Source organism: Heloderma suspectum, chromosome 2, assembly GCF_057233095.1.
Source record: "Heloderma suspectum isolate Gila_16-S chromosome 2, 16-S_ref, whole genome shotgun sequence".
Classification (NCBI taxonomy): domain Eukaryota; kingdom Metazoa; phylum Chordata; class Lepidosauria; order Squamata; family Helodermatidae; genus Heloderma; species Heloderma suspectum.
The window spans coordinates 158,350,660-158,366,085 of record NC_139459.1 but is presented as its reverse complement, the minus strand read 5'-3'; the positions used below and the strand labels follow the sequence as shown (position 1 = coordinate 158,366,085).

The following is a 15,426-nucleotide window of genomic DNA, read 5'->3' as shown; positions in this document are numbered from 1 at the left end:
GGTGCCCAAATGGCACCATGGAGGGGCTGCCACAGGCACCCCCTTTGCCCCTACTGACCTCCCCTTCCCAGCTTCAGTTGCGATCTTGATCATTATTGGAGCCCGTTTTAAAAATTCTCTTCCCAGCCCCATTTTATGCACAAACAGGGCTGCAATTTTTTTTAAGCACCCTGTTCAGAAAATTGGATGGGCTCGGACTCATGGCAGGGAGTTGGATTCCCCCACTCCATCCGATCATCTGGGGGGTACGCTAACCACTCAGGGTGGGTTGTTCGCAAAACTCCCATCATGGGCTAGTGATGTCTACCCTGTCTGCTTTGAGTGGTCAGAATCTGACTAAAAAGGCCTTGTTGGCGACAGTTTAATTTTTGTTTTAAATTTAGTTTTAGATTTAGTTTAGATTTCATCTGGTTATGTTTTTAAAGCCAATTAGCAGTTAGTTCTCAACTTTGGGTGGCACTGCCACTGACTGTTCTGGCGTCCAAAATTACAAGTAGTGTATCCCACTATGGTTTCATTACACAAATCTCCATTATTGCATCACAATAACTAGTTTCATTTAGTTTTGAAAATGGAACTCAACATCTGTACTTGCATATGGAAGGCCACTAACCTGAATGGCTTTAGCATGAACTAAACTCAAAGTGATAATGAGCTTGAAGCTCAGTGTTAAACAAGGGATGATAATCCCTATTACTCATTTCAGTGCATGCAATTGAAAGGCAAATTAGACATGATGATGGCAGACCTATGTGTCAGAATTGGGTTGCCACTGATGTCCTTTAAAGCAAGGGTTTGGGTGGAGTGAGCAATTTAAAATGTAGCATACGTGTGCAGGAGCAGGATGCTGTGCACCGCTTTTTTTTTATTTCTTTCCTTTCTTTCTGAAAATATTTCAGACCAGTAGTGTTTGCGTTTTGATTTCTATTGGGTGTTTCCTCAGAGTGCCAGAGGGGGTTTATAACCCCTAAAGCTTGGGTGAAGTAGTCTGCTTTGTGCTTAGAATCCCTCCAACAGATGGACATTCCCTGTGTCTACTTTGTCTCTATGCGGGTCATCTAATCAATTTGTGTTCCCATAGAGGGCATTTCTCTTTATCAGAGTTTCTGTTATTTAACAGTGCCCAAGCAAGTCCATCTTGGACCTACTCAGGCTGAACCGTTTCATTCGACCACAAACATTTCACATGTCTACCTTGTCCTCAATCCTACCATTATTCCATTGAAGTGACTGGTTTGTCACTATCAGTCTGTATGACATGTACTTCCACATCGCTATCCACCCTGAGTACCAGAAATTTCTTCAATTTGCCCTCAAATACATCATCTTTCAGTTTTGAATGTTCCCCTTTGGACTCTTCACTGCTCTCAGAGTGTTTATGTAATAGCGGCCCTTCTCAGGCTCGATGGAGTTGCAGATTCCTCTGCATAGAGGACTGGCTCATAGTCATCCCCTCCCATCAGGAACTGCAAGACACTCTGCACACCACCCTCATCCTACTTTGGAACCTTGGCTTGCAGGTGAACAAGGATAAGTCACATATGTGGCCCTGTCATTGCCTCCAATTTATCGGAGTACATCTGGACTCAATAGAGGCTTATGTCTACCTCCCCCGAGGCAGGGCAGAGACGCTGGCAAATGTGATCCTGCAAGTGGCTTCCTCACCATCTGTTGTTGTTTTTTTAATACTTTTTATTTTATTTTTTATCTTTATAAATGAAATAAACAGTACCAACAACCTAATCATTATCTACAGTTTCCCAACAATACAGTATTCTTAGGAGGACACAGCAATAACAAAAAAGAGAAAAAAGAAAATGGAAAACAGAAGAAGGAGAAGGAAGAAGAAAGCAAGAAAGAAAATGAAAAAATATAAAAAGTTACTTAAAAGGATTAAATTTAAACTCCATTACACACAAACTACCATTCTACTTAAAAGTTATACCTATAACGTTGGCAATATTACAATTCAGTACAGCATAGATAATCAACCTTACATTTCAATATCATATCATCAGTCTTATAGCAAGGAAGCAGGCCCACAATTCATTTCCAATAACCATATATTGCCCTTCAGTTAACATATAATAGTAGAGCTTAACAATTTAACCAGCCAAAAATATTACTAACCAAAGTCTCATAATAATGATAGTAATAATAATAAAAAGGAAGGGAATTAGAAAGGATAAGTAATAATAACAAGTCACTAATAAATTTTATACTGTTATATAATAATAAAGCTTAAAATCAACCTTACAACAATCATTAATATATTTGTACTAGATATATAAATGAGCGTGCACATTTCTATACACCCTCAGACAGTAGATTTAACTACAGTATATCATATCCATTTTAAAGAGAAAGGATTTAAAAGAAAAAACGATGAGAGAAAAAAGACGTATATATATGAGCAATTATCTCTGGCCAAACCAGGATCTTACAGACTAAACATAGCCAGTTGACAAAACATGTTTATAAATTCCAGTTCATGGGGCTGGAACAGAAGTCTCACGCATTTTTCTGATTCGCCACGCCTCCGCCATTTTGTGATTTAGAAACTTCTTCATCTGACCTTCAGAAAAAATGCAAAATGTAGCAGGATATTTTAAATGATATTGTAAGTTCATTTGTTTTGCCAGGCTTTTCACCTTGGTATATTGCCTTCTTTTATCAGCAACCTCTTTGGTATAATCTGGAAGTAACATAACTTTATTTTGTTTTGATCCCCAAAAAAGATTTCTGCCCCTTCTTGCCAAATGCAGGATATAATTTTTTGTGGCAGTTCTTACAAATTGGACTGTAATTGTGTAACCAGTCCCTTTGGCATTTGGCATACGGAATGCCTGCTCAATATCAAGTAAATAATCAGATGACACAGGGAGTATCTCATGCAGAACCTTATCTACAAAAGTAGACAAATTTACATCAGTAGGTAGATCTTTAATACCAATAATACGTACATTTGCCCTGCGCGTGAAAGCCTCAAGTTGGGAGATTGTGGCCAAACAATTGTTGTTAAAAGCTTGTGATGTAGTCTCGTTTGCTGCAATCCTATCTTGCAGCTCGTTCACCTTCGCCTCCATTTTTTGCCAAGAAGTGTTAATTAAGTCCATAGCCCCTTGCAGGGTGATGATGGAATTTTGAATAGTATCCAGCCTCTTGGCCTGTTCAGCAAATTGCAAGGACAAAGTATTTATCAGAGCAAGTAACTCCTCTGTATTTTCGCTTCTCAGAGCCTTTGCCATGGGAGGTATAGGGGGTGCCTACGGAGATCCTGCTCCTTTTTTCCTCCTTGATGTAGACATCCTTCTCTTCAAACAGATTGTTGGTATTTCTTAGTCCATAAACTACATTGGAGCACATCAGCCCTGAATTCTCCTAATTAGATAAGAGTTTCAAAACAAATTTGAGCGGTGATTAACCTCTGACAGACTAACCTCGGAGCCCAGCCCATCTGCTGCTTCACAAAAAGGGCTACTCTTCCAAGACTTCATCCAGATGCTGCTCTTGCCCCCCCCCCTTTTAATTCCAGGGGAAGATGAAAAGGTTTTTCAACCTTTTAAAAGCTGTTTGAGATAGCATCCCACGGAGGCTCCGCAGAATGCTGCCAGGGCGACATTGGCTCCAACTGGAAGCCACCGGCTTTCTCACAATAGAATCATAGAACAAATGTTCTATTGTTGTTGTTGTTGTTGTTGTTGTTATTATTATTATTTGGATGTGTGCCCCACCTTTCTACCAGAAATGGCACTCAAGGTGGCTTACACAGTTAAAATGGATTAAAACAATAAAAATGGATTAATACTATAGATCTAGGGTTACATACGGGTTTGTCACTTTTCCAATGAAGTTGGTATCACCTGTCAAGCAACAACTGCTTCTTTGAAAGGAATCTATTTGTTTTCCCCCAAAAAAGGGAAAGCAAAGCCAGCTTAAGGTCTAGCTGTATCTGAACTTTTATTATCTTCTTACACTCATTAAAAGTGAGTTGCTAGAATTTTTGTATCAGATTGTATGTCCACTGTAAGTTCACATATGTGCCAATATATGAACAATTTCATCAACTCACAGGGCTTACAGATCTGTAGATCCTACTCAGCAGTAAGGGTGTTAAATGCTGTCTATAAATAATTTTGATCGAGTTTTCATGAATTTTAGCTGAGATCGATGGCAGAGGCTTTTTTGTCCAGATAGAGTTCCATACAGCATCATCAATGTTTTTGCTTTGATTCCATCAATAGACCCCATAACTTCTGCAATCAACAGTTTATATATCGATGTTGTTAAATTCTTTGTTTCACTTTCCGCTTTCACTATTAACTGCTTTATTTGTGTCAATAGTCTAATAGCCTGGGCTTTTATTGTATTGTTGAAGGCAAACTGCAGGATTTGATGTAGTTGATACCATGAATAATTTACGTTGCTCAGTTGTTCAGCCGGTTGCGGGCTATTTTCACATGTGTACTAATATATATACCCTGTAGAGCTTACAGGATTCCCAACCCTTAAATTGCAACTCCTTATCTGGATTAGCAAATAATGGATGCGCAAGGCCGGGGGCAAGTGGAGACATTGAAGGAATCAGTCTCTTACTCCATTCTTTCCAAACTCTTGAAGTTAGATTTAAGAAAGGATTTTGTACACACTTATCTAGTTGTATTATTTTTAATTAGGAACAGAAGACTTTAAATTTTTACCTTACCTCTTTCTTCCCTTTTCATAAATACACAAGAATGTACATTCTTATTATTGTTTGATATGGTAGGCTTCATAATATAAGCTTCAATTTGGCAAACCAATACCCCCATTGATACTGGGTAGTTTTAAATAAAAGGTAAAGGTGTCCCCAACCAGTTGTGTCCGACTCTAGGATGTGGTGCTCATCTCCATTTCTAAGCCGAAGAGCCAGCGCTGTCCGAAGACACTCCCGTGGTCATGTGGTTGGCATGACTGAACACCGAGGTGCACAGAACGCTGTTACCTTTCCCGCCGAGGCGGTACCTATTTATCTACTTGCAATTTCTTGCTTTCGAACTGCGAGGTTGGCAGAAGCTGGGACTGAAGACGGGAGCTCACTCCGTCACGCAGCACTCGGGTCTCGAACTGCTGTCCTGCTGACCTTCCGGTCTGCAATTCAGCGTCTTAACCACTAAGCCACCGCGGCCCCTAGTTTTAAATAGTATAGGTTTATTTCCATTAAAAGCAAATTGATTTAAACTACTTTACCATACTTTTATTTTATCATCTGGAAGTGGATTGGGTAGAACCTGGAAGAGGTATAAACATTTTGGCAGTAAAACCATTTTTATACCTGCCACTTGACCCAACCATGATCAATTTAATTTAGGCATTGGAGAGAGCAATCCTGTGGCCACTAGACACTGTCTAGCGGGCCATAGGATATGCTCATTTCTGGGAACCAACCTCGGAGCCTGCGCTCTGAGGTTGGTTCCCATAAAACTGACTGCCCCACGGAGAAACCCCATCCTCCGTGCTCACAAGAGGAGTGCGGAGCTACTGAAAAGGGGCGGGGCTGGGGGGCGTTCCAGGGCAGGGAGAGCAGAGCTGCGCATATGACGCATCCAATGTGTCTTACGGCAGCTTCCTCTCATAGTTCCCCCCCCCCACCGCTAGACCGCCAAAAACGGCTGTCTAGTGAAAAATAGCAAGGCAGGAGAGGCGTGGAGGGAACAATCCCCCCGTGCCTCTCCTGCCTTGCTTTGGATAGGCAGGCGCCTCCGAGGTTGGAGGCGGCTGCCTACCTAGTTAGGATTGCGCCCTTAATAGTTAATTTACTGTATTTGGTTTGCAGGGTAACGTTTTCCATTTAAACTATACGTTTGGTGGCTTCCTGTTTCCTGTATTATACAGAGTACTTTACAGATAGGGTCAGCTATATTTCAACTCTATATAAACACAGTTTGATTTGAGTGTATCTATCAGCTAGGATTGTCACAACAATTTTATAATCTTGGTTGGTTAGTGCCATTGATGGATATGAATAGGAACCACTACAATTTTCAAATCCACTCCACCAGGAAGATGGGGTGGATATCTCCCCCTATTAAGATATCATTATACAAAATTTCTAATTGCGGAGAGATTTCATTCATTTTGTTTCTGTAAAATTCCCCAGGACTACTGTCTAGACTTGGTGCTTTATAAGCTTTCAGTTTCTCGACTGTAGACTGAATTTCTTCTATTCTTACTTTTGTTTATTAAAAGTTTTATGCTCCTCACTCAATTTTTCCAATTGTGCTTTTTCTAGATAGTCATTTACCCTTTCCATATTCTGAGAGTTCAATGACTTTTTTGTTTTGCTTAAAAGTCCTCAAATTCCTGGAAAATTTCCTTGACATTATACAGGAAATGCCCTTCGTTATTTTTTATAGATTAGATTTTTTCCTTAATTTTAAAAGTCCATAATTTGGGGTTTTATTATCAAATTCACAATATCTTTTATTGAAGTATTCTGTAGAGTCTACTATTTTGTTTACTTCAAGGGTGTTAAACTCATTCTGTTTTTGTAGCAATTGTCTCTAAAGTTTTCTACTGGGGTTTCTTATGTTCTATTTCCAGGTTACTAACTTCTGTTGATAGAAGCTTTTCCTTTTTTAGTCTTTCCTTCCGCCAATAACTAGTTTTGCTTATGCAAACTCCTCTTGTAACAAACAGCCTTTAGACAATCCCACAGCGTTGCTTTCGAGACCTCTGGTGTATTATGTATTTCAAGGTATTGCACAATCTTAGTTTGTATTTTCTCTATGAACATTTGATTCAACAATAAAGAACAGTTTAAATACCACATACATGTTGTTAGTTCTTCCATACCTGAATTAAGGGTGCAATCCTGTGGTGATAGGCAGCTGCCTATCCAGTACAGGGCAGGAAAAGCACGGAGGGGATCATTCCCTCCTCGCTTCTCCTGCCCTGCATTTGCAGTTAGACAGCTGATTTTGGCTGTCTAGCCATGGGACAACGGAGCGGGGGAGGAGGCTGCCAGACAACACATAGGATGTGTCATACTGGCATTTCTGCCTTCCCCGCCCTGGAATCCCCCCTGGAACACCCCATTTTGGCTGCTTCGCACTGCTCTTGTGAGCGTGGAGGACGGGGCTGTGTTCCATGCTACCTGCGAGGCAGCGTGGAAGGGGGAGAAGGTCGGTTCTCTGGGAATAAATTAATAAGGAACTGGGGACGGCATTTGGCAGAAAAGAATGTCAGAGTGCTTCATATGGGACACAGAAAAAGTGAAGGTAGCCATGTTGCCCAACAGAAAATGTGAACATTTAAATTAGTACTCAGTGGTGACCAGTCATGATCCTGTTGCACGAGTGGCTCCTACCACTTGTGCAACAGCAATTTAGCACTTCTGGGGGCAACCCAAAATGAGTGAAAGCACTTGTTTGAGGAATGGGGCAGCTTGGCAGAGATTGCATTTCCACTCATTTTGGGGCTTGCCCCAGAAGCACTAAATTGCTGCGTGTGCAACAGAATTGGTGGGCTGGCCGCACACAAAAAAGCGGTGGTGGGCCCCATGCGTGGACAGCCAGGATTGTATATCTGCCCATAAAATCCAGCTGTTTATCAAAACTGCTCCATCCTTAGGCAAAACACACAGGCTCCCTGGTGTGTGGAAACAGAAGTAGAGAGAAAATACATAGTTTTTATATTGACACAGCTGGAATCAATTTCAGATAGTGTACTAGGTAAAAAAAAAAAAAGTCAGTGGAGGCCAAATTGGGTAGTTTTACCTAGTGGTTGGAGGGGATATACCCTCAGGTACATTTTATTTTGGCCCAAACAGCTACTTTCGCTTTTTGTGTAATGTGGAGAATACCATGTTTCAAGGTAGAAGGAACCTTGGAGGAAGATACTCTTTTACTGCCTGAAACTGGGAATATGAGGTGATAGCTGTATTTTTTATTATATTTTTCCCTAATACAGGATTACTTTCTGTTACTTGCCTTTCCGAAGCAAATGGCTCTACGTTGGAACAGAGAGGGGAAATACACACATTGTAAATATTGAGTCTTTCGTACTTTCTGGATACGTTATCATGTGGAACAAGGCAATAGAACTGTAAGTTTTCAGTTGTTCGTCAACTGTTGATATCTTCCCGCCTTTTCTTTTTATGAATACCAGGCTTTCTCTATTTTATATGATGTATTAAAGTATATTTGTCATAAGTCTCAGCCTGATCCAGCTCTAGCTGCACTTTAGGGTATTTACATGTGACTAGTTGCACCACAATGTGGATGGGAGTGTGCATTACAATATGTGTCCCACTGGATTCCTGCATCGAGCAGGGGGTTGGACTCGATGGCCTTGTAGGCCCCTTCCAACCCTACTATTCTATGATTCTATGATTCTATGAAAGCAATTCACCACAATGTATTCAGGTGCAATCCTTTGTGGCAGAGCTGGTGTTGAATTAATGCGGTGTGGGGGCAGAAGGATTCCGTTCTCTCCACTGTCTTCTCTGGATGGTGCTTTTTAGTCAGTCTCCCATGGTCTCCCCAGTCTCTTTCCTCTCTCAGATCTTTACAGCCATGGTTTCTGATCTAAGAAGAGATGCCCATGCAGAAGGCTACTTAAGTATGTGGGTTCCTTTAGCTGGATCAGGGTATTTATCTTTAATTAAGTAAAGATAACTTAGAGAGCAATCCTGTGGTACCAGGAGAGTGTCCCAGGGACCATAGGATTCTTTGGAGTCTCCCCTCTTAAGCCATAGATACTGCTATGACTTCAGAAGGGGGACTCTGGAATTCAGTCCCTCTCTCTGCCCCCTTGTAGCCTCTGCAGAAAGAACCACATTGGCTGCTTTTCACAGTCACAAATACAGCCTTGGAGGAAAGGAAAAGGGGGCATTCTGGTAGGCGGGCAGAGAAGGGGAAAAGAGATGTTGGGATACAAGAAATTCTGTGGCCTCCCCAGCCCCAGCCCAGCCCCCACTTCCTCTAGATGGGCTCAAAGGCCTGTCTAGAGGAAAAATGTAAAATGGAGGTTGGAGAGGCAAAAATCACCTCCATCCTCCTCCTGTCCTGTTAGCAACAGCCCAGCAGGTCATTGGATACTTGGAAGCCCCTGAGATTGGAGAGTTCTGTCTAATGAGGGTGCAACCCATAGGATTGTGTTCCTAATTACTATTGTACAGAGAGAACAACAGACCACCGCTACCAGCTAACACTGAGGCTTCAGCTCTTTCCTCCGAAGGCTGCTTCAGGAGTCTTTCCTCTTGTCACTTGCAGACCTTCTTCAGCTTCTGCCTCACATGCTCTCAGATCTGTTTGGCTTCCCAGTCTTGCAGTTGCTGTTCTTCCTGGCCAATGTCTTCCTCAGGCTCCACAGCCTCTCACAGCGACACCTCCTGATGACTCTTCCTTAGGCAAATGTCTCCCAACAGACTCCCCTAAATGCCTCTCAACATCTCCTTATATTCGCTCCAGTCAGTACCCTTCAGCCAATCAGCTTTGGTGTGGCCAGCATTCCGTCACACCACCTCTGTTTAAACTTAGGACCAATGGGCATCTGTAGAAGGTTCCATGATTCTCCACTCAGGTGGTACCAATTTCAATCCTACCTTTCCATATACAAAGACAGAAACCTGGCTTCATTTACCTCTCAGTGGTAACGGTAACTGCCACTCCACCAGCACACTATATTTACAGTGTAACTCTCCTCAGGCACAAGCCTCTAGTAAAATGCATACATTTTTCTTCTACTGTTAAGCCACCTAGACTTTTAGTGATTGAAACAAAACATAACAGTTAATCTTTTACCTCGGTTTTACCTCAATTTCTTCACGTTGGCAAACAGGTATATGCCCATAATTTGCCCTTAGTTAAATTACTACTTTAAAGTTAGAACTTTGAATCCTCATGAACATAAGCATATAAAACCAGGAGAAGAAACACCTGCAATTGGACATTTCTTAATTTCGTCCAGATTCTTCCCTATTACTGTCCATGCAAAGTAGCCCCTCCAAATGTCATGCTGATAGTACAAATTGTCTTAACTTTTGATGAGTAGAATATGCATGTTCTATTATTGTTCCTTCTAATGGTGAACCCAAGTGATTGAGTATAGGGCTGTTCACACAACACACTAATCCACACTCAGTGGTTGAGTGTGGGTTGTTTTGAACCATGAGTTGTTTGTTGAACTGTGGTTAGTGTGTTGTCTGAATGCAGCCAGGGTAGCTTGCTAACTACCCTGAACAACCCAGCAACAAACCATGGGTTCTCAAGGTGGCTTATTAAGAAAAATAAGTCACCCAGGCTGCGTTCAGACAATGCAACCCATAGTTCAAAACAACCCACACTCAACCACTGTGTGTAGGTTAACATGTTATGTTAACAGGCCCTTTGTGTGAGCGGAGCACACTGGACATGACGCCGGACATGCCTTACAATCTAAAGCCTCTAGTCTTGCCTCTTAATTTCCCATCTGAGGCTAGCAACCCCAGCTGGCTTTTACACGATGCTGTGGCTCAGAGTGGTGGGTAGTTCTGCGCAGAGAGAACGTTCTCTCTTGCCCCTCTCCTATGTGCAGGCTTGCAACTGCACCGAGTGGGAGTTCAGTAGAGCAATGGGGATTGAAGGTGGCAGAACATGGGAGTCAGCTGGGCTTCTCTTTCTCTGGGATTGAAGTGCACCATGCTTCACTCCAATTTGGAGAAACCCAGCTAAGCTGGGCACACCACAGCTGCCGGAAGGCACCAAGCATTCTCTTCAGGTACAAAGTTCAGATATATAACAGTATCCACAGCTTTCCATCATGTGATTTCTTCTAATATTACTTACTTGGCCACCAAAGTAAAACTCAATTTCATACAGTTTTTATAGTGTTCATTTTTATTTGCAGGTCCACAAAGACTCATCCTGGGCCTGTTGTACACCTAAGCGATAGCCCAAGAGATGAAGGGAAAGTGAGTAAGAGTAAAATGAAAGTATTTTTCTTTTAGCAGCTTTGTCCTTTTGCTCCAACTAATTGGGCAACTCAAACATGAAAACAACCTTGTGCAAAAATTCTTGAAATATTGTATGCGATAGGTTGTTATATATACCTATTTACTAAGGCAAAAAACAGTTTTATATAACTGGAAGATTTTATTGAGTTGTAATGTGCAAACACAAGAGATACTTGTGGATTTTGCCATGTGTGTTAGTGCTTTATCTGTAGGTTGTTAATTGGATATATATTTCCAATCAATTGTTTTTTCTTGTGCTTAATAAACTAGCTGCTTAATTAACCAATAAAAATATTACAGTAGGTGCCACTACAAATATTGGTTTGAAATTGCAAATACAGTTCATAATGCAAATTAACTCTGGACCCATTAATTATTCTGCTGAGCTTCTGAAAAGACTTGATAGACCTTGGGAATATTGAAATAATTGTTGCCAAAAAAATGGAGTCTAGCAATCTACCCTTTGTTTCAGAATGGCTGAAAACCGTTTTTTCCTCTCACAGAAATAGCAAAACATATTAATTCAGTGCATATAATGGAGAGATGAGGTATAATTACATATTTTATATGTAATAAGTATGTAATGTCTTTTTGTCAATTACTGCTAATTATCGTAAAAATATGTCAGTGAATCTGAATGGCTTTTCTAGAGTAAAATGAGGACCCATGAAATCAAAAAGGGATCCTCATAATTTCATATGATTTTTAAAGGGGAGACCCACAAAACCACCATCCAATCACAGAGCGCATCTGCCTCCATGGACTGAATCAGAAAAATCACAGATCCACCACTCGTGGGCACAGCCACGGTGCAAAAACAGGGATTGTCTTGATTTTATATGATTTTTACAGAACAAATCCCCCAAACTACCATCATCTCACAGAGCATATTTGCCTCCATGGGCTGAACCAGAAAAGTTACGGATCTGCCACTTATGGGCACAGCCACGGCACAAAAACAGGATTCCAAGGCAGGGATCCTCTTCATTCCATATGATTTTTTGCCTCAGATCCATGTTTTTGCGCTGTGGCTGTGCCCACAAGTGGCCGATCCATGGTTTTCATGGTTCAGTCCATGGAGGCAGATGTGGTCTGTGATTAGATTGTGGTTTGTGGGCCTTCCCTGTAAAAATTATGAGGATCCCTTAGGATCCCTGCCTCAGATTCATTTTTTTGTGCCGTGATTGCACCCATGAGTGGCGGATCACTGACATTTCTGGTTCAGTCGGTGGAGGCAGAAGTGCTCTGTAATTTCATTGTGCTTTGGGGGATTTGCTCGATAAAAATCATATGAAATCAAGAGAATCCTTGCCTCAGATCCATGCTTTTGCACCATGGCTGCGCCCATGAGTGGTGGATCTGTGATTTTCATGGTCCAGTCCATGGAGGCAGATGTGGTCTGTGATAAGATTGTGGTTTGGAGATTTTCCCTGTAAAAATAATGAGGATCCCTTAGGATTCCTGCCTCTAATCCGCATTTTTCCTAGGCCTGAGAAGTTAAACGGTAGCTCATTAGCATGGAATGTGCTGAGGCGGCAATATCGACCTTTGACTCTTCTTACCAGCCAAGAGGCCCATTAGCAAGAGAATTGCACTTAATAGTGAACCAAAACAAAGCATCTCTAGGCCCCTCTAAAGCTACAGGTGACTTGGTTACAGGCCTGGGGCCATTATACAAGGTACTGTAGGCTAAGAGGCTAAACTACCAACTGGGAAATCCTCAATTTGAATCTTGCCTCTGTCTTGAAATCACTGCCCAGACTCCTGAGGCAAGACGCTCTCTCCTCTCTCTTGGACTCCGCTGCCATCCGAAATATGTCAGTGGTAGTTGGACGGGCTAGGTGTTGGGAAGGAGGATCAGAGTTGGTGGCTATTCTTCCTTCTGGTCCTTCTCACATCAAAAAGGCCCTTGGTTATTATACCAGCAGTCCATTGGGTCTTAAGACTGTACTACTTAATGCCAGGTCAGTAAATGGGAAAACAGCAACAAGCCAGGTTTTAATCCTGAATTAGAATGCTGATTTGGTGTCACTGTGGCATGGGGGGTTGAGTCTACCTTTCCTGGTAAGGTCCACCAGATTTCCCAATTATTCACGAGCATAGGCCCAAAGAAGGGGAAGTTGCTGTGGTCTATCAGGATTCCATCTCTTTCCACATACACTGGACGTTCCAGAAATGCCTTCCTCAGTTGTTTCACTGTGTCTATTTTAGATTGTAAATTCCTTGGAGTAAGGGACCTGTTATACTTGTTCTTTGTAAAACCTCATCCACATAGATGGCAGTATATATAAAATGTCTGTTCATCAGATTCAAATTGTAAGTTTATATACCTGGTGTTGGGTGTCTGAGACAGAACAGGGATTCTGTTTAGTGTATCACCCCCACTGCCTGTCATTCTCCCTTCCAGATGGAGGTGATCTTGGGTGTGGTATTAGAGTCTCCAAGGCTGTTGGTCCGGGGAGATGCCAGCATTCACCTTCTCTGGTGCGGCTCAGGACTTCATGGCCTCCATTACAAACCTAGGCCATTATCATTTAAATCTTTCCCCATGCATGTGGCAGATCAACCCTTTCATTTGGTGTTTTGTGCTAGACAGGATGAGAGTGATCTGGGTGTTGAAGAAGTTGGTGGAACTCCTTTGTCATGACAGTTTATGAACTAGTTAAGTTTAGGCTTACAGCAAGGATGGGCAACTTGTGGCCCTCCAGATTTGCCTACAACTCCAGTCAGTCCTAGCCAACATATCCAATGGTGAGGGATGATAGAAGCTGTAGACCAAAATATCTGAAGAGCCACAAGTTGTCCATCCCTGGCTTACAGCAGCTACCCAACTCTGCAGGGGTGGGGGATTGTTTATGCCAGACCATTCCTGGAGGCTGATTTTGTTTGTATATTTGTTCAATTTGTACCCTGCCTTTCGACCAAATGGTGCTAAAAGCAGCCAACAACAGAAAAATGCAAAAATTCAAAATAATTACAATATTAAAGGTAGATAAATCATCAATAAAATAGATTGAAAAACAGCTAATTGAACAAATTACAAAATGTGCAGTGGCCATAGCAAGTCAGTTAATGAGCCATAGCCTGATTAAATAAAATGTATTTGCCTTATGGTAAAAGGTAATCAAGAAGGTGCTAGATAGGCCTCGCTTGGCAAGAAATTCTAGAGCTTGGGAGCAACCACCAAGAGGGCCTGCTCTGAGTTTCCCGCTAAATGTGCTTCAGATGTTGGTGAGACAGAAAGAATAGCCTCTCCTGAAAATCTTAAAATGCAGGCAGGCTCGAATGGGAGAATATAGTCTTTCAGATAGCTGGTCTCAAATTGTTTAGGACATTCTGGTGAAAAGCAGCACTTTGGGATGCTTTCAGATGAAGGCTTTAGTGTGATATTGCCACATTTTGTTTACTGACTTCTTACAGGGGCAGGGCCCGGGGTAAATGACACAATACCATGGGGGAATCAGAGGCCTCCACTGTTTTCTCTATGGTTCTTCCACCTTTCCTCAAACCAGAAGAGCACCAACTTTTATCAAACAAGAGTGGCACTGTCTCTGTAGGTGTAAATGCTCTTAGTGCTACTTAAGATTGTCAGAGAAATCCAAAATGGCTTCAAATGCCTTCAGATTTCTCTGAATCCGACCCACAGATTCCACAGCAGAACAGCATTTTCTGATTTGTGCAGATGCCACAGACTCGTGGACCAGTTTTTTACTTTCCAGAATTGTACGCAAATTTAGTCATATGAAAATATGGAAGTTGCTGGAAAATATGCTAATATATACACCATTAAACACACAAAACCACCGTTTTTATACAGCCTCTGCTATATAACAATCTGTATGTGTGCACGCATGCTCTGCTCATTTATTGTACAATGAGCTATGAAAAATACGCAAAAAGTTACATGTTAGAGAAAGTTCCCTGAATTGTGGTGAACTTTTTTATATACTTTTCCAAAGGGGGGAATAATCTGATTCTGTCAAAGAGCGAATGATGGAATAAAAGATGTCTGACAATCTGTGAAGCACACATGGAATGGATTAAACAAAATCCCTAGCGCTACTCTTCAGTCTTTTCCAACAGGTGTGGTTTAGACATTGGCAATGTTGTCTAATGATGCATTTGAGCCTGACCACCACACCTCACCAGCTCTCTTTTTGTCAGGCGCTTGCCAGTGCTCATTCTGCTTCCCAGCTGCTTCCCAGCTCAGCTCTGCAAGCAGCATATTATAGCTGGGGGCTGCTGGGCTGATACCAAGGAGGAGGGACACTTTTTTCTGCAATTGCATTTTTGTTGGTCTCTCTGCCTCCTAATTTAGTAGCAGCTGCTCTTTGCCTCTGGGCTTCCCCCACTCCCCATGTTTAATCCATTCCAAAGAGCAAGGGGGAACCTCACACTGGGGGTGCTGCTCCTTCTCTGCTTGGGCTCCCTAAGGAAGGAGGCAGTCATGC

General features: G+C 42.0%; 1 protein-coding gene across 1 annotated transcript in view; it reads left to right on the top strand.

Moving 5' to 3' along the window:
• Positions 1–15,426, top strand: part of STXBP5L (syntaxin binding protein 5L) — a 285,752-nt gene that overhangs the window by 68,769 nt on the left and 201,557 nt on the right. Inside the window, exons 5-6 of the mRNA XM_084835365.1 lie at positions 7,951–8,085; positions 10,870–10,933. Of these exons, the coding sequence (XP_084691491.1) occupies positions 7,951–8,085; positions 10,870–10,933 (199 nt within the window). The remainder of the gene's footprint in view (positions 1–7,950; positions 8,086–10,869; positions 10,934–15,426) is intronic.